Consider the following 25,154-nt stretch of genomic DNA (forward strand, 5'->3'; position numbering starts at 1 on the left):
ACATAAATGATCTCAATACGTCCTCATGGTTTTCAGGCTTCACGTGGAAGAATTAAATAATGAAAAGAAAACCAAAGAAAAATAATAGTGTTTAAAGATTAAAATGGAAGCTTTGTACTTTACAAAGTATATGAAAACATGGCATTGCTGGATAGTTCCAAGGTAAAGTTAATATTTGACTATATTCATTATTTCTTGATGTGGTGCTTTACAGTGGGAATGTGTTGTATGCTAATTACTTTTACCATACACTTTAAATGTAATAATATATTGTAACTTGAACTTTAGTTACTTAAAGAATTGGGGTACCCAAAGTGAGAATATATCTGTACTCTTGGATCTGCTGGTTGATACCAGAAGATTATTAGCTTGAGCTAACAATGATTGGTCTGATATTCTTCTGAAAAATCATCTGCTACAGAACAGAATTCATGGTTCCTTCAGAAGTTGTAGATAATACTACCACCACACTGCATGACTACTAATATGACCGACCCACTTTGGAATGTAAATGTTTGTCTGTCTTCAGGCATATTGGTACCCATGTCAAAAAGTTCTGATTTTGACTCCACTGTTCTGAGAAAATTCTTTCAGAACACTTGAGAATCATTTATATGCATTTTGTTAATGTGAATATTGAGCACTCATGTTTGCTTTAGTGCTAGTTGCTTATGATTTTTGAATCAACAGAGCAAGTCCAACACTGTGTTTAGTGTATAGTGAGGTTACTTTATCCATATTGTCTGGAGCTGTTTACTATAAGTCAAAGACAGCACTTAGCCAAGGGTTTCAGTGGCACTTGGGAGACAGAGAAAACAGTTTGAAAAATTTAAGGTTTAGAGAGTTTCTAGTCTATGAGTGAAATTTAATGTGATGATAAAAACAAACAAAAAAATACAGAATTCTGCGGTGGGTTGGCACCCTGCCCAGGATTGGTTCCTGCCTTGTGCCCTGTGTTGGCTGGGATTGGCTCCAGCAGACCCCCGTGACCCTGTATTCGGATTCAGCGGGTTGGAAAATGGATGGATGGAAAAAATACAGAATTAGAATTTAATTCTGCAAAAGTCCATTTTTAATGTAGGATAAAATATGGACAAATGTGTGTTTTGCAAATATTGTAAAAACGTTGATATCCTAGACATGAGCCACTTTATAAATGTGTGAATCAGATGTTAAATGTTGGTGTAGTGTATTAATGTAGCTTGAATTGAATGTGTATTAAAGTAATATAATATGGAACACCAGAAGTTATTTTTACAGAGAATAATCATTTACAGATAACATACTTAATCTGAGGAATTGAGTTTTGCAGGAGCAAGTAAGACTTTTACTGTACTTTGCACATATGACAATAATGGCCTATTGTATACACCTATTTTTAAATTGCAACAAGGCAAGTATGGTATGCACTTATATAGATATATACACTTACACAATTATAACACAGTTAAAATAAAAACAAACAAACAAATGTTCTGTACAATAAATATAGATTAGCCCATTCATTTTTCAAATTCTCTTTATACACATCAAGGTGGCAGGGAGACTCATTCGAGTAGCTGTGACAGAAGGACAAGATCCACACATTACAGTAGCCAATAGTGCAAGTCACATTCACTCATATGCAGAGGCTGCCAGTCAGTCTAGCATGTAGAGAACTTTAGAGTGTTATAGAAAAATCATAAAGACCAGGGATCAGATTTATAAGTTTTTGTGTACGCACAAAAAGAGCCTGTGAAATGTGCATATGCATCTGGTGATATTTAAAAAAGAAAACATGAAGGGCCAAATTATGTATATTTAGAGCAAACCTGACTTACCCTTTAGCCAGTCCAGTTAAATAACCACTTATAATAGTAATAATAATAATAGTAATAATAAAAAAATACATTTTCTTTACATAGCACTGATTCATATCACCAAGCCTTTATTGTAATGTCTATTGAGGTGATAAAAATATTAACACTCATAAGTTATCAATATGATGTATAGACTCTATTTTATTTACTTTATAAGAGAGCCAGTGCTGTGCATTTGCACTGAAGAACTTATTGGGTTTTTCATCAGTTTATATTGGCTACCTATTGTCATTTCTCAGAATTAGAAACCAAAGCAATCACTTGTCAATAATTGAATTAAATAAAAACACAGGTGTGGTTCATTCCTTGTGTACAGAAAGCTCTAAATATCATGTCCTACACAGAGGGCTATCACCACCATTAAGGTAAATTAGGCATTTGCCTAGGGCGCAGATCATGGGGGTTAAAACCCCGCTGCATGGGTTAGCAACTGAATAGTTGGTTGGCGCACTAATAAGCTTGCCCTGTGGTGCAAAATAACCTAGCACCAGCTTGGCCTACAGCCTACTCATAGCCAAGGGGTTTGACACAACGTGACTTGTTTGGCACTTTTTCAAGACTCTACAAATGGTCATGTAGGAATGGAAAAAGCTTTTAGGGACCAACAGAATTTGTCTGCCCATAATGATGAATGACTCCAAGGACCATTCTCTTGGAACTATGTGCTGAATTGGGCACATTTACAAATGATTCAGAAATAGTTAATAGTGTACCAATGTGCGTATGCAAAATTTTCTAAAATAAATTTTTTGGCATATACATTTTTGACTTTTTTAAGTGTGTGCATATTTTCTCCCTGGAATCCACACAATGTTATACTAATGAGACCTCGGGAAGGACATGAAATCTCCAGTTGGATATCACTAATCATTGAGCTATTTTGTGGCCATTTGCAAGAATATGGAGTATGTACATTCTGTGTAAATAATATAAAATATACACTTACTGTATAAAATAAAATGAGGTATTTAACGTGAAGCCTTTGCCTTGGACAAAAAAGTAATTAACAATGTCTAAAGACAAGAAAGGACTATAGGAGAGCAAAACGATCAAGAAGGAGACTAAGACAAAAGTAATTGTAGAAAGGAGGTGTTCTGAATTGATTTTTTTAAATAAGGTCTCTTGTCAACCTAACCAGAGGATCTGTAGTGACTACTGATGGGCTGAGAAATGAAGGAGCCAATGGACTTTCCTAAGAAATACAGTGGTGATGACTTTTGTTCTGGCACTTACCGCAGTATACTGGTAAGCATATTTTGGTAAGTACAACAATTACAGCCATCCACCTATTTCCTGAGGGGGGTTTGAACCTATTGAAGTAACAAGGCAAAAAAACAACACTGGAATAGACACCAACACATTGCGGATATAATCAGGCACTGTAAATAAATATGCCAGGCAAATTCAAAGTGATTAACCATTTTGATTTCAATTTTGGAGCACTTTAACTTACCCAAAAACTAAGCAATTTACAAGTATTTTGTTTTTTGTGTTTCAGATTCCTGACTTTTTTTCTGAATCCTGACTATTCTTGTCTATAATTTTCATTACAATAAAGATTTGTGCTTCAGCAAGTTTCAAATGATTAATGATTAGTTATGAGAAGATGTTTTACTATCTGTTCCTGAGTTATATAATGCTATAGATAAGACTTTTGGGATGGAAATCCTAACACATATTATGGAATGTAGCATATTTATAAGTCAAGATGTAACAAATTAACATTTTTTGCAACAAGTAATGATGTTAGTGTAAATCACAAGTTAATTTTTTAACCAAACTTTTTCAATTAATACATTTTATTTATATAACAGTGGAGTCAAAATAAAGCAGAGACACTAGTTATGTTGCAAGTATAACATTAACTGTATGCTTTTACAAGGCATTGACTTCTTTTTTCAAATTAATCTGTCTGGGTTTCATTCTTTACAATACAAAATTAATAATTCATTTAACATCAATCACTTGGGAAAAAAGTTTTCAACGTGTTAACAAACAAAGCAAGATACAAAGGCAGAATACATCAGTGATAAAATGTTATAAAATACTGTCTTGTACTGTTCAATAGTATTTCATGTTTCAGGTAAAAAAAAAAAGTATATCAAAATTGTCTTAACATTCATCCATTTAAATTCCTTCTTAAGAGCAGCATAATAATGGAAGCTTTAAACCAAAGACAGCTTTTAAAGATTCTTCTGGAATTTGTGAAATGAGATGAGCAGTTGACATTTTGAAGCATGTAGGTGTGCGGTGGTCTGGTTATGAGTGCACACATCATCGATTGTTTTGAAGTTTAAAAGAGGCTAACAAGTCACTTGATATAGGGCTAATAACAGTAATAATAATAATAAAATATTTTTCTAGGCATTACAAATAATCAGGTTGTTCATGCATATACTTTACTGTACATATATACATCTACAGTTCACTTAACGTCATGTTAAGTCTGTATTATGACCTGAACAGGCAACCCTGTGATTTGTATTCAAGCACAGGAGTGATGAGACCACACTGCCTACCACATTTTACAAGAGACCTGACTTCATTGTGTTGACTTGTTTTTAACAGAAAACGTCTATTGTAAGAAGCAGAGAAGGCCCTGTTGGTCATTCTCACAGACTTTAGATTAGTTTCCATTGTGGGCCATACAATGCTAAATATAATAACTGAATTAGACTGAATAATCTATTAACAACTTACACACCTGCATGATCATATTGTTAATTTATTAATTTATATGTCTCATTTTGCTAATGATTATGATAGCTATTTTATTATATTTTAATGTATTAATTTGTTTATATATAGAGTGGTCCAGATCTAATTATGCAATTTTCATTACGCTATAAGTTTATTACATAGAGAATTCACAAAAAATTATTTTTGTTGCATTATCATAAAATATCAGTCATTTTCTAACCCACTTAGTCCTGATCAGGCACTCTGGGGGTACTGGAGTTTATTCCGGCTAGCAGAGGGCACAAGGTAGGAACAAAACCTTGACAAGGTGCCAGTCCATCGCAAACCAAACATACACACAAACACATACACTAGGCCCAATTTAGTATCGCCAATCCACCTAACCTCCATGTCTTTGGACTGTGGGAAGAAACCGGAGCATATCTGAAACATGTAAACTGCATGCAGGGAGGACCTGGTACCTAAACCCTGACTTCTTTACTGCAAGGCAGCAATGCTTCCGTGAGAACCCTAAATACAAAGAGGACTGTTTCATTTATATTAGGTAGAATGCTCAGAGGGGACTGGGCAGTCTAATGGTCTGGAATCCCTACAGATTTTATTTTTTTCTCCAGCCGTCTGGAGTTTTTTTTTTTGTTTTTTCTGTCCTTCCTGGCCATTGGACTTTACTCTTATTCTATGTTAGTTAATGTTGACTTATTTTCTTACTGTGTCTTTTGTTTTTCTATTATTCATTATGTAAAGCACTTTGAGCTACATTTTTTGTATGAAAATGTGCTATATAAATAAATGTTGTTGCTGTTGTTGTTACCACTAAAATATCATATGAAGAAAGCCATATGGAAATGTATCTGAATATATTCAAATAGAACTTTTCCTAGTTATGGTGCTTTTTTGAGGTTGCAAAGGAACAAAATCTAATGGAAAAAGAGGTTTCAGAGAATATTAAGTGCACATTTTTTCACAGTTGTTAATTGATTTACATGTAAAGCATAGCAAAAATAAATTCATTTGAATTAGATCCACTGGGATTTAAATATTATGATATAGGATTGCCATACAAAACATATGCAGTTATTAGCCAAGGGAGTCATTAGTTTCAGTCATGGCACAGATTAACACATCACTTTTAAAAGTGCAACTGTATTCTACACTACTGAAATGTTAGAGCTTCTCAAGCGGTCAAAAATACAACATAATGCAAAAAGTACAGCCAGTTTGATATATTATGTTCTAAATTTGAGATTTTGCAATACAATGCAATCTAAAAGCTATATCACGTTTTTATTTTGTGGCTTACCTTACGACAAATAAAGTCTAATCAAGGGTTTAATCAGATTTTAGTAGCAGGAGTACGGTATGTCTTTGTACAGGTTATTGTATTTTGGCATCACTTACTGTATATGATTCTGTTTTTAAATATTTGACTTTAGAGTACAGAATGACGATCTTTAAATGATGTGTTAATGAAGGGAAAGCAATGCTACTTTAAAAACCACTTAAATGGAAAACATTGTAGTGGATTTATAAATCTAATGTACCAGACTATTTAAGCCATAAATGTTGTTTTTTTTAACTACAACTATACAGTGCATATACTGACCAAGAATATTAGCCCTTTATCTTTCTATGCTATTGGGTACAGTTATTAAATATATTAATGTAGAGTGTGCTGCCATTCTTTTGAGTAAGCCTGATTCTTTTATAAATGGTAATGACGAATAGGCATCAGAAGCCATTAAAGACGATTTTGAAACACTTATACAATCAGTTGTCAATCAGTTGTCTATGAAAGGCCTTCAGCATTGTTCTTCATATGTAACAAATCAGGATAAAATATAGCTACTCTAATATATACAGTTTTTGAGTGTTGTGTGTTATGGGTTTGAAGACTAGACAAAAAGATTCAAACACTGCAAATAACAAAAAATAAAAATATACAATTTGACTGTTATGCTGACAAAGGTAGGAAGTAGACTAATCTATGTTAGTATGTCCTTTGCTAAAAATGTTATGTACTGTTCCCAACTTTCTATTCAGTAATGTGAAGCAACTGGGTATTTAATTCACAACTCTCAGCGGTGCCAGCAAAACCTGAACAAGGAATTCCTTTAAGGGAAGATTTCAGCAGCTATTTACTTTACTTAGCTCATTAAGATTTAATACCATACAGGTTATGGGTTTGCAACTGAAAAAGGGGCTCATCAGGCACTTTAGTTCAGATCAAGCATTTATTTAGTTATGGACTAAAGTAGTTTAGTTTCTGTCGTTTTAAATATCAGGAAGTGTTGACGGTGGAAATATGTGAGATAAAACTTAAAGGTGAGAGATGACAGACGAGGCTCTAAGGTCAAATTAAACTTCAAGTTTCATGTGTATTGGCATATGGAATGAGGGCACACCTTGTTAAATGGGATCCACTCATACCTGTAAGGAAATGATAGCCAGGATCTTGAGGAATTTTATATTCTGCTAAAGAAAATGCAAGTAGCATTTACAATAGCATTTGAACCTAGAAACTGTCAAGGAATAGATTGTTTTCATGGCAATGTTAGCTTAGCAATCTTTTTACCCTGGCTCTATGTCACTTTTAGAAGCATCAATCGTTAATGGACGTTTTCAGTACAAAAGCAGATATTTGCAATATCTCAGGTTACATTTGTCATTACCTGCAGATAGCTACCAGGCAAGAGCAAACAAGGGAATTTAACGTTAGAAATCCTTCTGTTCTTAAAAAAAGAATTCAGTTAAATATATGCACTGAAAACATGTTATGTTATTTTATGAATCAGCTCTTATGTAACATGTTCAAATTTCCATTTTAATGCCAAAAACCTTCCATCACTTATAATGTAACACTGATCTGTTGTTTACAATCTACATAGGGAGGATCTTTAAAGAATGAGCATTTATAATTATTCTGTAATTCTGGTTCCTCTTTGAAACTCTCACATACGTTTAAGACAAGAATAGTTGAATGTATTTTTAATCCAGAAGCAAAATAAATAGTAAAAATGTAAACAGAATACTTTTTAAACTGTTGTCTGTTTACAATGAGCTTTTTATGGGTTATATAGCATTTTAAAAATAAACATAACATTTAATATTAAGTTACAACATCAATATCTTTTTAATTTCAACAGCAATTTCTCATTTATCCATGACTATCATTCCATTTACATGTTGTATTAGGTTGCGGCATAATTTTAATTGAATTTGTTGCTCATGGAAATGCCACCAATGTAATTACAGTGAATTTAAAAACAATCAGTTAGAAGAGCCACAGGGACCCAATATCTCAGACTGCAACAGTTCATTAAATGCTCTGGGACCTGTAAGACATTTACATAATAATAAAGTCAGTAAACCAATTGAATATTTATTTCTTCAGCATGGTCTTTTTCCCATTTAAAATTTTAGTGAATTTTGTTTTAATTACCATACTCAAATATTTATTTTTCTTTCAGCTAACTCCTGGTTTGCACATTATTTAATTGACCTAACATCTTTTCACAATTTACCTTCTGTTTCACCACCAATATTGATAAAGCCTATTAAATGGCATCTTAAAAACAATGTAGTGTGCATTTCATTACAATTTCTTGTTAATTTGCATATTTGATCCACGATATCCTTACATTTTCCATTTAACACTTTGAGCTAAATCATTTGTATGAAAATGTGCTATATAAATAAATATTGTTGTTGTTATTTCACACTTTTTTTAAATGCTGCATTAAGTATTTACTAGTAAGATACTATTTGCTGGATCCATACTAGATGAGACAATTTGTGTGTCAATGTAAATATACCATAACAATGTTTAATTTGTTAGATCAGATTAGATTAGATTAGATTAGATACACTTTATTAATCCCATGGGAAAATGCAAATGTGAACAGCAGCAGTAAGATAAAAAACAAGAATTCAGATTCACAGGACAGATAATACATGCGCTCCATCAATCAATTAATAAATAAATACATTTTAAAAATATTAATGAATACATCAGGTGGGTAAACTTTTAAGTTGTACTGTTTCAAATGACTACTTACAGTAATGTTTGTGAAAATAGTAATTTGTTTATTGATAGAATGTTAAATTTTTGGTAACATTTTATTTTAAATGTTCTAGGGTGCTTTCTCTTCTAGTTGTGCTATAAATTAATTTTCTATAAGAATAGGTAAACGCCTATACCATGACAATCATATCATAAAGTTCACAGTGTTCCAAAATCCTCTATCAGTATAATAAGCAATAGGCAAAAACATTGTTTTTGTACAACAGCAATGATGGTTCAAGTATGTACAGCGTACTGTATATGATACAGAAGTTTGTTTCAAATTTTAAGATTTCCATGCAGGAACATTTGGCTTAAAGAAGAATTTAGGTTTTGGTTTACCTACTTTTTAATACTAATTTTGCTTTTATCATTGATAATATTTTCTTCTTTCTTATTATTTTCCCTTATTTATTTTATTTTCAATATAGTGGAGATAATCTGTCATAGTTTTGTAGGAACAGATTTTGAATCTTCTGATTATGTCAGTTTTTAATCATTCTTGGCAATATATCAACTTTTTCTAATTGTATAATATACTGTATGGCCTTTTTTGTTATTTCATCGAGACGAATATTGTCATGTATTACTTTTATGTATTCTTGAATACAAATTAGTTGTACATTTACAATACATTGTGTAGGCCTTTATTCTTTTTATTTTATTCTCATTGATCTATTATATCCGTACGAGCTGCGCTAATATGATCTCTTCAAGAGACGCCCACCAAATCAACAAACTAATTAAAAGGACAGGCTGAGTTATGGGATGCATTCTGGAAGCCCGTAGGTCGTGGCAAAGAAAAGAATGAATACAAAACTGAGTGCCATTATGAACAATTCTGCAGATCATCTCTCTGACACACTAACACTGAGAACTTTCAGCCAATGAATTATTCAGCAGAAGTGTGTCAAGAAACGCTACTGGGGTCTCCTTTATACCAACAGCAATACACCTACGTAATACCTCTGATGACTGTGACAGCCAAGTGAGAAGTTTTCTTTCTTTTTAATTTTTTCTTCATTTTAAGTCATTCTGGTGTGTGTTCAGACTATAGTGATTGTGTGAATATCTATCTATCTATCTATCTATCTATCTATCTATCTATCTATCTATCTATCTATCTATCTATCTATCTATCTGTCAGGGTTACAAAAAGAAAAATATCCATATCTTTTCATTATTGTAAATAAAATACACAGAGATAAATCTGACATTGGAAAATTGCACTCAACCTGTACAGCTTATGTAAGAATACACAGACAAGTAACGTCGGCTTAAAATCTGTGGAATTCAGCCACAAAGCAGGATGATCAAAGCCAGCAGAGCAACCGTCCATGTCACTGCATGCTTTTTCTTTCTCTTTAGTATGGTCAGTTTCCTGTATGGTACAGTACGCAGGTAGCAGTGATCTTCTTTTCACGTTTTTCAAGGGAATGGAGTTGTAATTTATGAAAAAAGCAATACAATATGAGGAATATTGTGATTCCAATTGTAAAGCCTTATTTAATTGCAGTGGGCAGCAAAATAAAGTTTAAAAAAAAAGTTGTAGAGAAACAAAAAACATCATGTTTGCACTCCAATTTAATGTAGTCTTCACAGGAAGGGGCAGTGCCAAATTTGAGGCTGAAGAGAAGTTACTAGTTCTCAACTCTAACATTGTCAGAGGTTGTGCAGCCTTCCCAGTTCACCATTCACTTTTAAATTAGTCCCTACACGACATTCACCACACTTTCCTGCTTGACAGAGAATTTAATCTTAATATGTGTGCTGTTAATGTCACTAGTTATATCTGCACACCTACAAATTGCATGAAAATGTTGTTTGACTTTTTGCATGGCTCTGTCTGTATGCCAAGTTATATACTGTACTGTGCTGCAGTGTTTATCAGGGCTTTGCAGACACCCTTAACTGAGTGTCTTAATGATGATGTACTCATTCCAAGTGTATCTGCCATTAAACCATGAAAAGAACAACTAACAAAGCATCTTAGTGTTCTCAGTAGTTATATTTCTTTGGGCAGAGCATACTACTGTCAAGTTTACCTTTTAATAGATGGTTGGAACATACTGAACAATGTCCTGTTTTTTTAAATAATATTTTTTGACTATTGTTACTATTTCCTCCTCTGTCAAACATATATTCGGTCCTTCTGTGTGCTTTCATAATGTGACTTTATCTCTACATACAAATATTCCAGTGTTTAAAGAACATAAAGTATAGTTAACAGGCCATTTTCCATCTGCCAACATGATGAGAACCATGTATATTCATCCATTTCACCTTCAAATGTGACAACTGACACAATACACCAATTCTTACTCAAGATTGCCTGCATGAGATTCTTGCAAGTTCATGTTACCAATGTAAGTTCCTTATCACCAGTATAATATCTTTAAAAAACAGGTCACAATTCCTCCAGCATGTCCTGGAGCCATCACTTGGTTTTCTCTTTGTGCGCCATGACTGAATCTGCTGGCAGGCCCCCGCCAGAAATATCTGGGCCCCAGACAACTGGGTACGTGTGGGCCCCTCTGCCTTCTCCCGGGTCCCCACATGCCATAACCTTCAAATACGTATACAAAATGATCGAAATGTAGTTTATCTGACAGTGACAATGCTGCATTTATGAATACCATACTTGATGAGTTAAGCCTTCTCGCACATCAAAGTTTGACTGCGAGAAGGGAAGCCAGTGCTAACAGAAGCTCGTAGTGGAATTGAAACAATACATTAATGAGATAGGCCTATGTATTATCTAACGTGTAACGGTACAATTATACCGATGCAATGAATAGGAGTAACATCTGGACATTTTAATACTGTATATACTAATGGTTAGGGTTATCTACATGGTGTACAAACAGTATGGTAACTTCAAAGTCCAGAATCTTTACTGATACACACAAAACCAACACACACTCGTCACTGCTTTAAAAGCAACAATAAACACCCAAGCGAATGAATTATCAAACTACAGAGACGGACTTCTGCTACATCATACACATCAACATCCACGATAGTGCACAACAATATCGTTATTGTCTGAGACAGAACAGCGCCTGTGTGTGTGAAACGGAAGTATTCAATTACAGCGGCGAAGTCAATCCATTATCCACGTACCCTGTACAACAAACATACTACTCAACGTCAAGCTCAAGGACGTCGGCGTTGACTCTCCTTTGTCTTTGATGAGCGTGCTGCTGCTGGCCCCCTTTGACAAGCGTGCCTCACACAACACAAGCACGATATCTACTTGCGTGGAGCGTGTGGCTATTAAAACACTCACTTGTATTGTTGTAAGCTAATGATTTAACTTTTCTATTACATGTAACTTGAATAATTGTCTGAATATATAAATACGCGCACAACATCAACATAAAAAAAATCAAGTGTGAAGGGGCCCCCTTCCATTCCATTAGAGTCCCGTTTGTCCCCCTCTGGCGGCGGGCCTGCTGCTGGTACCACCTGATCTTGAGATCTGCTTCACACTTCTCCCACACTGAAGAACACCTCATGCTATTGTAAGTGGTGAGTGCACTACCCCTGCACCGGTACCTCAGTTTGGCTGTTTGTGCTCATGAACTCATCATACATTTGCTTGCCAACAAGGAAAGCAATAGTTCTAAAAATGAAGAAGCAAATGAAAAAGTTTGGTTATTAAGTGTTGTTTAGTATGTACAGCAAAGAATGGATACCTGTCAATCTGATCTAGATCATGCTTATGCTATCTTTCATAAAAATACCTATTCCATGAAGGCATGGGTAGCTGAACTATATAAAATAAGACTATAAGTCACACATCCAGCTACATTTACTCTGGTCTACAAATAAGTCCACAATGGAATTGCTATCTGGATGATAGTTATATAGAAATTTTATTTTACTCAAAAAAAAAAGAAAAAAATTCACAAAATAAAATCTTGAATGTACTGTATATGACAGCATCAATTAGCCATTGTTCTTCTAGGGCAGTAAACTGTGGTGATTTCAATTAAAATAGGATAGAAATATCAAAAGGAAAACAGATATATTTTGTAAATATTATGCAGATAAGCAGTACATTAACATAATTGCTCAGTTAAAAATTAAACAACAAATGATAAATCCTGACATAATAAAATGTCTACATTCTAACTGTTGACTGGTCCCTCTATTGAAAACTTTTTAAAATGAGTCTATGCAATCACTCTTAGACAAAATACCCAGCAATAACAAACACACTTTTATCAAGGTTATAAAGTTTTGTCCAAATATTATATAAGGAAATCCATAACTATAATAGAAAGAATTTACATGAATTCTAAATGACCTGCCTAGTATAGTCAGTATATGCACCTGACACAGGCTGTTTGGCAGGTGTAAAATACTCCATGCATTCAATAGCAAATATTTTTTCTTTTATTTATTCATCAGTGTCATGCTAGTTTTGCTTTGTTATCAAATTAAAAAATCTGTAAAGGTCTAATGAATTCTGGCATCACTAATCCATAAATTAGTAAGTTGTTGATATCTTTTAAAATATTATTTGAGAGCATAAATAAGAAAATGCTTCCATAAAAGTATAATCAGCTATTTCATTTACCAGAATCACACCCAGCTCCAGGTACATGTGGTAGCAGGGAAAAAGTCTAGGCAAGAGGCTAGTAAATTAAGTTTAGTGGTTAGCTAGATGACTGATTCATTGCCTTGAGCTTCACTGATTCTGATTTAAGGGTCACGACCAATTTAACATATGACCCTTAACTTTTCTTTTTAGAGTGGCTGTGTTGGCTCAGATCTGTTATTTCATGGTTGTCCTGAAATTCAATTAAAAGAGCTGTGAAATTTGAAGATTAGTGAAGGAGACTTCACCTTATATGCAATAAGAAGAAAGCTAAATAAACACAATCCCCAAGTACTACATCATTTTTAAGGTTCCCTGAAGCAGCCTGGTTCTTGTGCCAGGTGTCATATATGCAGTGAATATAAATTTACCTTAAATTAAAACCGGGACATGATTCATAGTTTACCTTTGAAGTAAAGCGTCAAGATTAATTCTTTTAAAATGGAAAGTGTTAATAAATCAGTTTAGTGACTTAAAATGATTTGGAAGACAAATATTTCTTATTATTTTAAAAAACAACATAACTGATTTAAAAACATTAATCTTTAAAACAAAGCTTATGACAGTAAAGCAAGCATAAAGTTAAATAATAAATACTACCTGTAAACATGGCGTGTATCATGTATATATGCATTTGGGATAAGCAGAAGTGTTTGTGAGTTTTTGAAACACAGTGGAGTGGAAGTTTCTGCTTGTATCGAGTTTCTGGCTAAGTAAACAACAGTCTGTTTGGTCCTTTTGATGCGGAAGGAGAAGACTGGCTGGATTTTTAAATGAGCTGGATTAACACCTCTGCTTAAGTGTACTGAGTAAATTGACATTATAAACGTATTAAAAGATTAATTCAGTGACAGAAAACAGTTGGATGGTTCTTCTGGAAATCCATATGATTCTTCAGAGTATACTGACTTGTATGGTTTCTCTATTATTTTTGAACTCTTTATCAGAACACATTTACCCCCATCTACAGTATATTCTCTGTTTAAAGCAAAATTCCCTTTTTAAACATTTACTTACATTTAATATGTACAGTATATATATTTTTTTGATCTTCTAAATAAAAAAAAATGTACATCGGTAAACACTGAAAAACCTGCAACATACCATATTGTACCAAAAATGATGCCTTAATATTAACTGTAATATGAAAAAAAAAATCATAGGCAGAATAGTGGTGTGGTGCTTAGAGTCAATGTCTGTATGCAGAGTGCACATTCTATCCATTTCTTTGCGTGTATGTGTGTGTGTGTTTTTTCTTTTTTCTCATGTACTTCATGGCCTGCGCCACCACCACCTACTCAAAGCTCCATGATGCTCCAACAATGATGGATGAATCAAAAGGTAGAAGTCTACGTGACCATCATCATCATCAAGCCCTTCCGTGAGAATCCGAAATCCAAAGAGGACTGTTTCATTTATGTTAGGTAGAATGCCCAGAGGGGACTGGGCGGTCTCATGGTCTGGAATCCCTACAGATTTTATTTTTCTCCAGCCGTCTGGAGTTTTTTTGTTTTTTCTGTCCCCCCTGGCCATTGAACCTTACTCTTATTCGATGTTAATTAATGTTGATTTATTTTGTTTTATAATTGTGTCTTTCATTTTTCTATTCTTTAATATGTAAAGCACTTTGAGCTACTGTTTGTATGAAAATGTGCTATATAAATAAATGTTGTTGTTGTTGATGTTGTATTGATTAGGGTCCCTAACTTGGCTGATGTGAGTTAGTCTATTTCTGTCTGTCTGCAATTCCATAATAAAAAAGAGGGCTCAAAATAGGGGTGGATTCATAGAAGATAAGTACACTTAATATTCTTATATAATTTTTATACTTTACTAGGGTTGCAAATATACAAATGCTGAATGATTTACAAAAGGGAGGAATGGTAACTTCACACTAAAGAATTAAAAAACATTTATAGCCTTTATCTTATAATAAAATAGAGTTAGCAGTAACTTGGATCTTAACCTAAAAGTAATTCAACAAAATGAAAAATCCAATTTGTGATAGCTGCTCTATTTAGAAAGTATACAAAGTAAAAGGCTACGTATTTTTTTGATAATAAAAAGGACATTGGCCAATGTAAAATCTGATATTGCAAATGTAATAATAATGCAACTCAGCTCTGAACAGCTTGTATAACTGAACTCACAATTTGAAGGCATTGTTTAGTTCTCAGCCAGACCTTTGTATTTGCCGCTTTCCAAAAATGTTTCTTTATTTGTAATTAACTGAGGAATTCTGATCAATTAACATAATCTCTAATTGTAGAAATTAAATTGTATAACTCATGCAGAATCACAGTTGACCTTGCAGACGTGCCTTTGTTATTTAGTAAGTTTAGTTAAGTGTTTTTGTTATTTAGTAAGTTTAGAGAGACTGTTAGATTGTGTTGAGTACATGGCATTAGTACAGTTTTGTACAATGGACTGCACTGAGCTGAGAGGTCATTCATTTGTCAATGGAATGATTTTGTTCTTTGCCACCCTTACAAAGACTGATTTGTCTACAATGCTTATTTGTCTTCATTGTGAACATATCTAACACAGTTGGAGTCCATGAACAAACTATGGCCAACCGCTGTGCTTCATGATTGCATCTGCTGGTCCTCAACCAAACACCTAGCTTTCTCCCTAATTGTCAGCTGCCTTATGTTTGTTTTGGTTTACCTCCTTTATCTTCCAGTAGCTCGATAATTATGCAGGCTGCCCAGATGACAATTTCAAACTTCTCGACATGACATGTGCTGTTCGTGATTCAGTCTGTAGATTTCAGGGTAATAAGTTAAAATGCTAGTGGTAAACCATGGTTTTTCTTTCGATTGAGTTCTTATTCTCCTATAAGATATAAAATTATATGCATAAAAGATTATTTGATAACAAACCTTACTTTTGTTGTCAGTAGGACTCCATTTAATGATTAGGTTTTAAACCTCTGTCATTTGAAATAACACTGATAATCCAACGGGGAATTAGGAGAAAAATGTATTAATCTTGGGACGTGTCAAATATATATAATCTTAAAACTGGTTTTATTGTCATATTTCCTTGTTTTTTTTTAATATACTTGTTGAAGAAGAATGAACTAACTCTGTAACACATTTGAATAGTTTGACATTAAAAAGTTTTTCAGCAATCAATTATGGTCAGGCAAATGAATAAGCTTTTTGATAGGTAGATTTTAGATAGTGTGGAAATGTCAGAACTAAAGAAGAGACCAGCTCTAGGATTGCACCAAATCATCAAAAATAAAGTTTAAGCCCTTTGATGTTGACAATATTGTATTATAATGCAGCTGACAATTTTCACCTGTTAACAAGTTGCTGTTAATATTTAACTCTAAATGGGGAAGTCCAAAACTGCAAAAATAATATGCCTGACACTAAGTGTTTAATATTTAAATCTATACTAATAAAAGGCAAAGCCCTCACTGACTCACTCACTCACTGACTCACTCACTCACTCACTAACTCACTCACTCACGCACTCATCACTAATTCTCCAATTTCACGTGTAGGTAGAAGGCTGAAATTTGGCAGGCTTATTCCTTACAGCTTACTTACAGAAGTTAAGCAGGTTTCATTTCGAAATTCTATGAGTGAGGGTCATAATGGTCGACAACATCCGCCATGTTGAACTTTCTTATTTATAGCCTTATCTTTACGAAATTTGGTAGGCGGCTTCCCTGCGCTAACCGAAACCAATGTACGTACTTATTTCAGTGGTATGATGCCACTGTCGGCCGCCATGTTGAACTTTTCAACGGTCTTTGTTACTTATGGGCCCATCTTCAAGAAATTTGGTACGTGGGTTCCCAACGTTAACTGAATCCTACTTACGTATATATATACAGGGTAGGATTCAAAAGTAATGAGCCTCATTTTGTTCTGACACGAATGTACCTCACCGCGCGCCCCACTTGCCAGCGAAGGCGACGGTGGGTGTTGGCTTCACAACGCACGGAGCTCCTACCCCTCCGAGCTTTTGGAGCGGTAGGATCGGGCTTGACGGGAACCCCTATGCGGTAGTGCGTTACACGGTGGAATGGAAAGTTTGTTAGAGCAACGGTACGCGATCAAGTTCTTCAGAGTGAAGGGGATCATCCACTACGAGTTTGTCCCGCAAGGACAGACCGTGAATGCTGCTTACTACTTGGAATTCCTGAAAAGGCTGAAAAGTAGCGTTGCACGCAAGCGAAGAGACATCAAGGACAGCTGGAAGCTTCACCACGATAATGCGCCCAGCCACACCACCTTCATTGTCAGCGCCTACCTGGCCCAGGTGAACGTTCCGGTAGCCCCCCAGCCTCCCTACAGTCCGGACGTGTCGCCTTCTGACTTCTTCTTGTTTCCATGCTTAAAATCAGCGCTGAAAGGAAAATGCTTCAACTCGATCGGGGACACCCAAGCAAATGTCAAGGCAGCCCTTGCAACCATCCCAGAACAGGCCTACGTGGACGCCTTCGAGTCATGGAAAAGCCGCCTACAAAAGGGTATTGATGCAGGAGGTGCCTATTTTGAAGACTATTAATTAGTTGTACCGATTTGCTCAATAAATTTGTCTTTTTGAACAAAGGCTTATTACTTTTGAATCCTACCCTGTACGTCCATAGCCTGCAGCTCGGTCACCGTGTGAGGCGGCGTTGGGTCCCCCATCCCAACGCCTCCCACGTTGTTGGCTGACTGCCTATATAAGGCCGTCCGTCGCTCCAGTCTCTACATTCCCTTCCTTGCTTCGCCACGGGATTCACGTCTCCCTGCTGATAACTACAGCCTTTTTATTTAATCCACGGCTTCTCCGCTGTTTTATTGTTCATTTATTACGATTATAGTTATTGTGTAGGTATTTTAGACTTACTTTACATTGTTCAGGTACCCATTTCCTTTATCATTCCAATCGTACCCCCATTAACATGTCTATCGAGGTGATCACCATCGATCAAAGAACTGTCACTTACCGAGTGGGTTCCATGCCCGGCGATGGCACCTACCTTTTCCATTCTCTGTGTTACATATTGCACGGCCATATCAGGCTCACTCTTGATATCCGGAGGAACATTGTGTCTTATATATTGAATGACTGGGACAGGTTCAAGGTGTGGACTGATGATGGTACAGGAGATAATAATACTACACAGGACGATGACGATTTCAGTAGTGGACAATTTGATGTTTATGAATGTTTAAACTCTCAAAAGCTGGATGTGAAGTTATCAATGAAACCAGTTGTATACTTACAACGCTTGACAGATGCCGAATGTCTCTTCAACACAAGTCCTACAAATACAGTTGTAATTGAAACAAACCATGAAACTCAAACCGATTATGACAGCAGCAATCCAACCTGTGAGATTTGAAACAAGATTACTGTTCACATGGCCAACTGTACGTTGCATGCTCAAGAGTAAGCTCAGCGCACAGCTGGTCATATTACAACCGGAGGGCCGAACTCACAATGTGGTATGCAAAGAGATCCTTAACAAATAATTATTGGTATATTTTTCCTCAGTTTAAAAAGGTTTAATTTTCTTCTTAATAAAAATTTTAAGGCAGTACTTCGCCGCTGCGAAGCGCGGGTATTTTGCTAGTAATGTAATAAATGAAATGATTACATTAATATAAATAAAGAAGCAAAAATCCAAAACTCAAAATTGTGAAATTTAAAAAACACAAAATCCTCAATTGAAATTATAATAATGTAAATTCTTCATAGGACAAACAATAATTCAACAAAACTGACAATAACAATTTCACAAAGGTCAATATCTGACAAATCTAAAATCAGTAGGCACATTCCCATTGTAGGAACTTTGTTTTCAGGAACCAATGAGTTTCTGTATGATGTAGGCCCTGGGTCACTTGTTGTCCCTGGCAACTTTCATGCATTGTGTTTTCACTACACAACAGGAACTGTAGTCTTTATGTAAAATATGAGATATGCAAAGAAGAATGATGTAATGTGAAGTGCAGTTGGGAGTTCACGGGAGTGATTATTGCATCCATGTGATGCATATCACAGTGCATCTTTGAGGCTGTTATAAAGAGTGATGCAGCATGAAGTGCAGTGCTCCATCTTCACCAATAACTTTCCAAAATCCAAACAACTAACAGATTTGTAAGATGATGCCAGTGCTTGTGGTCAACCAATCAGCACAATTCATCACCAAAGCCCCATTCACAGTAGTTCTTGGTTGAACGAAAAGCACATATCCTGGAGTAGGACCTAAAAGACTACCAAGAACTACCTGCCAGGAACTATAAATGACCTGAGTTTCTGTGGTGGAAATGTTACAAAATTTACTGAGTTTCTAAGAAGTCCATGGTTTCAAAAATACTTTGCTGTGGTGGTGAAAAAAAATCTCAAAACTTTGTAAAAAGGAAGAAGCATCAAAGGAGCTGAAGAACACAATTGCCTGAATAAAGCAAATGCCCCAGCAAAGCAGGTGCTGGTGTGGTAGCAGGGGTCTTAAGTAAGACTCTCAAATAACTGATGATTGAATCAAGGCAACATCTGAGAGGAACAAATGACCAAGACTGGGGTAATTTAGGCAGGAAAAAGATAAAAAAATCACATGTAAACAGAGATCAAGCAAGTAAGTGGGATTAATTGCAAAAATAAAAAATTAAAACACCAGCAAAGCAAAACAGCAATCATGATCGTTTTTACTCATATACCATATGACCTTCATGAAGCAAAACATTTCTCATACAACATGAGAAATATTTTTAGGGTTTCATATACAGCTTAGTGTCATCAATTTATGATTTTTTTTTTAACCAGACACACAAAAACACGGCACCCATGCAGACAACCCCATAAAATGGTAACACCTATAGGAAATAAATACATAATAATGCAACGATGTCACCATAATACAAATAAAAATACATAGAGAATGAAAATAAAAATGTATAACATTTCAAAATCAAGAAAGATCAGACCATGACCTAATGTGTTACTGAAAAAGGAACATAATATTTATCTTGAGCCAATAATGAAGAAGTATTGTTTATTTAGCTACATTATCAATGGTAGAACTAACAATCACTTGATATTCCACAAAGTAAATGTTTTACCTTTACATAGTAGTGCGAGTAACAAAAAAAAATGCATTTTTGTGTCAGTTTTAAAATTCTACAGTAGTTACAGAACAAAATCAGAGATTCATTTGTAGTTTTCTTTTTTACTTGACATGTTTTTTTTTTCTTCCCACAGCTAAATGTTAAAAATGAGCACAGAAATGTTTAATGAATAGTTACCTTGGTAAATCATGATAATATATATGCTGTATATATAAACATGATGTTACAAGTTACTTTATATCATTTATTATTCACATTCAGTCAAAACTGAAATTGTATGTATAGTACTATTCTATCTTGCTAGAGATTCTGCCTTAAATTCTTTTGAACTAGAGAAGACTTTCATCTATTCTAGCCATGTGCATGGATTTCTAAAAGCATCGGCCTGCTCATCACTGATGGTAACCACTGTTTGCCTGCTTTATATTAAAATGGTCCAATATCAAAGCAAACCATTCTAGCATTAAAATGCTTCCAATAATATTGCTCACCCTATTAATTTTTAAAATACATCATCTGGAGCTATTGTATTATGTTATGTGTAGCCTTCTGCACTGTATATTAATGCAAATAGCAGAAATTATCAAAAATAAAAAAGTATTTGAAATATGAACTTTCAGAATGAGTACCATCTTTAAGTGATTTCCACATATGTTAAAACAGCTTACATATGTTTACAATTTTAACACTGTTAGGTTAAGTGATTTGGAAAAGGTCATATCACATAGTAAGTCAGTAGTTGGTTCTGAATCTAAAAATTTCAAGTTTATAGTCTAACTTTTTAGCCACTATGCCACACTGTCTGGACCTCCATGCTTAAGAAGCCACCCTCTACTCCCACCAAATGTACCTATAGCAGTAGGTAGATTTTAATAAAGCTTTTTTTAATAAAGTATTAATAATTATGTGTAACTCACTTATGGTTAGATAGAATGGGCTAGTTGTTTGTCTATGAGATCACTGAATTTACTTGCATAATAATTTCTTAAATGGTTCTCAACTCCAGCCATGCACATCTTTTCTGCTTTCTACTTGGTACTGAGGGATTTAGAAATTGTAGAGGGAGAAGTACAGCTCAGATTAAATAGGCTGAAATCAAAAAATCACCAGGACCAGATAATATTTACCTTGGAGTTCTTAAGAAGGCTTGTGAGTACATATATAAACCCTTGACACATATTTTTAGGAAGTCACTGAGCACTGGGGAGATTCGGAAGGACTGGAAAATGGCAAATATCATCTCATTATATAAAAAGGGTGACAGGGCAGATCCAAGCAACTATAGACCAGTTAGCTTAACATGCATCACAGGAAAATTAATGGAAGGAATTATTAAGGAAAAGATTGAGCAACACATGGCAAGGACAGGAGTTATTAGGAACAGTCAGAAAGGGTTCAGAAGTGGGGGGGTCGTGTTTTACTAACATGCTAGGGCCACTGCTATTTTTAATATACAGTTTATAAATGATTTAGATAGGAATATAAGTAACAAGCTGGTTAAGTTTTGTGATGATACCGAGATAGATGGATTAGCAGATAATTTGGAATCTGTTATATAATTGCAGAAGGACCTGGATAGCCTACAGGCTTGCACAGATTTGTGGCAGATGAAATTGAATGTCAGTAAATGTAAAGTATTACACATAGGAAGTAAAAATGTTAGGTTTGAATACACAATGGACAGTTGGAAAATCGAGAGTACATTTTATGAGAAGAATTTAGGAGTCATAGTGGACACTAAGCTTTCGACTTCACAAGAGTGTTGAGAAGCCATTAAGAAGGCTAACAGAATGTTAGGTTATATAGCACAATGTGTGGAGTACAAGTCCAAGAAAGTTATGCTCAATCTTTATAATGCACTGGTGAGGTCTCATCTGGAGTACTGTGTGCAGTTTTGGTCTTAAGGCTACAAAAAAACACATAGCAGCACTAGAAAAGGTCCAGAGAAGAGCGACTAGGCTGATTCCAGGGCTACAGCAGATGAATTATGAAGAAAGATTAAAAGAGTTTAGCCTTTTCGTTTAAGCAAAAGGAGATTAAGAGGTGACATGATTGAAGTGTTTAAAATTATGAAAAGGGAATTAGTACAGTGGAACGACAATATTATTTTAAAATGACTTTATCAAGAACATGGGGACACAGTTGGAAACGTACATTTGGAAAGGGTACATTTTGCACAAACATCAGGAAGTTTTTCATTACACAAAGAACGATAGACATTTGGAATAAGCTACCAAGTAGTGTGGTAGACAGTAAGACTTTAGAGACTTTCAAAACTCTACTTGGTGTTTTTTTGGAAGAAATAATTAGATAGGACTGGCAAGCTTTGTTGGACTGAATGGCCTGTTCTCGTCTAAATTGTTCTAATGTTCTAATATCATAGATTTTCCTAATCCAATCATAAATGGATTACAGCTTGGCTTGCAGTCTTAAACAACTGTGGATAAGGTCTTGTCCCACAGCCGTCTTTGAAACCTTATCAGTAGGATTACTTGAAATTCTTCTCAATATTAATCAATATGTAGTGAGAAGTCAAGCAAAATTACACACTTTATTAGCTAACTAAAAAGATTACAATATGCAAGCTTTCCAGGCAACTCAGGCCCCTGCTTCAGGCAGCCTGAGTTGCCTCGGAAGTTTGCATATTGTAATCTTTTTAGTTAGCCAATAAAGGGTGTCATTTTGCTTGACTTCTCACTACATCCATAATGGCTACTACTTAATCAATATGAAAAACACTTACCTTGTCAGGAAAAATTCTGTCTATATGTTCCTGATTTTATTTGCAAATGCCAGATACCTGAAATAAAAAAAACAACAAGAAAGGGCAATTAAATAAGAAATAGAAAGTTAAATTACTTTCATATATGTTTGCGGGATTAATCACTCCTGTGCTCGCATCCTTGCGTTGGCTGCCTGTTAAATATAGAGTTGAATTTAAAGTTTCATTTTTCATTTTTAAAGCTCACTATGGTGTAGCCTCAAGCTTGTCTCCATTCTACCGCTAGAGCTCTACAGTCCTTGATCAGATGTTTTTAACTCCCGGTTGAGGTTTAAAGGTGCCCAGGCCTTCTTTTTAGCTGCCCTAAGACTCTCTTCTGTCCTTTATTAAATTATAAATATTTTTCAGTCAAATTTAAAAACATGTTTATTTTCTCAGACTTTTGAGATATTTTAAAGACTGTGTATTCAGCTGTCTGTTCTGTCTTGGTGTGTTTTGTATTGCTGTCAGTTCATTGTGGGTCTCTCCTACTATTGCTTTCTTAATCTGTTGTTTTATTCCTTTTAAAATGTGTCTTTTCTCACTTCTCTTTTATTTTGTTTAGATGTTTGGCTTGTTTTATTTGATTTTATTGTGCAGTACTTTGAATAACAATTGTTGTCCTTTAAAAGTGCTAAATAAATAAATATGAAATGAAAAATAACAAATGCAATTGAGCTTCAAATGTATTCTTAAAAATAACTATGCAGCATGTAACAGATATCCACTAAAATGCACTAGCCCACTTATAGTGATATCAGTGCTTAGTTCCAGGAAGTTATTTTCCCTTGTTATGGTTGTCTGTTCAGTAACTGGTGCTATACCTATTTTTTTAGTTTCCCATCCTAGCCATCTGGCAACTCTTTTGTTTTAGCACAGTCTCATACCAGCTAGGTGGTAGTGATCTTATGTTTTATGCCTTTTCAAGCGCCTTGTTTTTGTCTTAGTTTTGAGATTTTTGGACCTAACAAGGCAAAGGCTACCATGTCTTTGGCTCTCTGGCTGGCCCACAAACTAGACATTAGCTGCCTTGTGTTTCTTTTAGTCTGCTTTCTTCTCCTGAAAGGGAACAGCAATTCATTTTGTGTTTTGAGACATCCAATATTGTGATGGTCATTTCTTTTTATGACTTTTGTTTTTTTATGTTTAATGACTATCTTTCCCAAGAGCCTAGGCAGCATAATGGTTCTAGTCTGATGTTTTATTAATCTCAAAGACATATTTTTTAGGTATAAATTAGGTTTTGCAATGTCCTCCTCTGGCATTTTAAAAAAAAAAAAAAGATATTATGCTATTAATTGTTGCTACTAAATGCAGTTATGTGCATATCACAACTTCATAACATATGAAAACATGCTTTAGCCTTTTAGTACTCCTTTAAACCAGAATGAACAAACTAGATCTGAAAATGAGATAAAACTTGTGCAGCCTCTGTGAAGGGAAGTACTGTATACAGTAAAAATGATTGGCACCGGAGAGTGGTACATATTGTGTATTCATTAGGACAGATATATTCAGTAATGCACAAGTTAATACACTGCTTAAGCCTTGGTGTTCTTTGAATTTCTCAGAATAACTAAATCATGATATTTTTATTATTTTTTTTAAATGAAATACCAACCCTATTTCAATACCACTCTTTGACAAGTGGATTTCTACTCTGACATTTTATGTAATGTTAATACATTTAAAACACTTCATAAAATCAGAAGCACAAGGCGATGCATGACTAAGATGTATAGCTTTGTGTTTAACTTACAAGTCAATTAAGTTTTGTTCATTTTGATGTCATTAGTGTTGAATTCAATAGTGTAAACACATTGCTTCTTAATTATTCTTTATTATTAACAAAGAGCTAACCGTAAGTTTAAAGGCAAGTAAATGTAATAGGAACTAAAATTCAATTTCCTTTCAAATAAAAAAAAAATGAAGGATCATGTGATACTGGAGCATGCAAAGACTTAAAATGTAGTAAGCATATTAGATGCCTTTGTTTTATAACAATTAGTTTTTGAATGTACAGTAATAAAGAAATTTACAGTACAGTAATAAAGAAATTTATTAATGAAATGCACTGTGTTTACTGTTA

The 25,154-nt window shown here is 34.6% G+C and overlaps 1 protein-coding gene across 1 annotated transcript in view; it reads right to left on the reverse strand.

Annotated features, from left to right (window-relative positions):
- pax1a (paired box 1a) overlaps positions 1-25,154 on the reverse strand; it is a 91,369-nt gene that overhangs the window by 7,086 nt on the left and 59,129 nt on the right. The window contains exon 5 of the mRNA XM_039748018.1: positions 23,048-23,104. Coding sequence (XP_039603952.1) covers positions 23,052-23,104 — 53 coding nt within the window. The 3' untranslated portion in view covers positions 23,048-23,051. The remainder of the gene's footprint in view (positions 1-23,047; positions 23,105-25,154) is intronic.

This window comes from Polypterus senegalus, chromosome 3, assembly GCF_016835505.1.
Source record: "Polypterus senegalus isolate Bchr_013 chromosome 3, ASM1683550v1, whole genome shotgun sequence".
Taxonomy (NCBI): Eukaryota; Metazoa; Chordata; class Cladistia; order Polypteriformes; family Polypteridae; genus Polypterus; species Polypterus senegalus.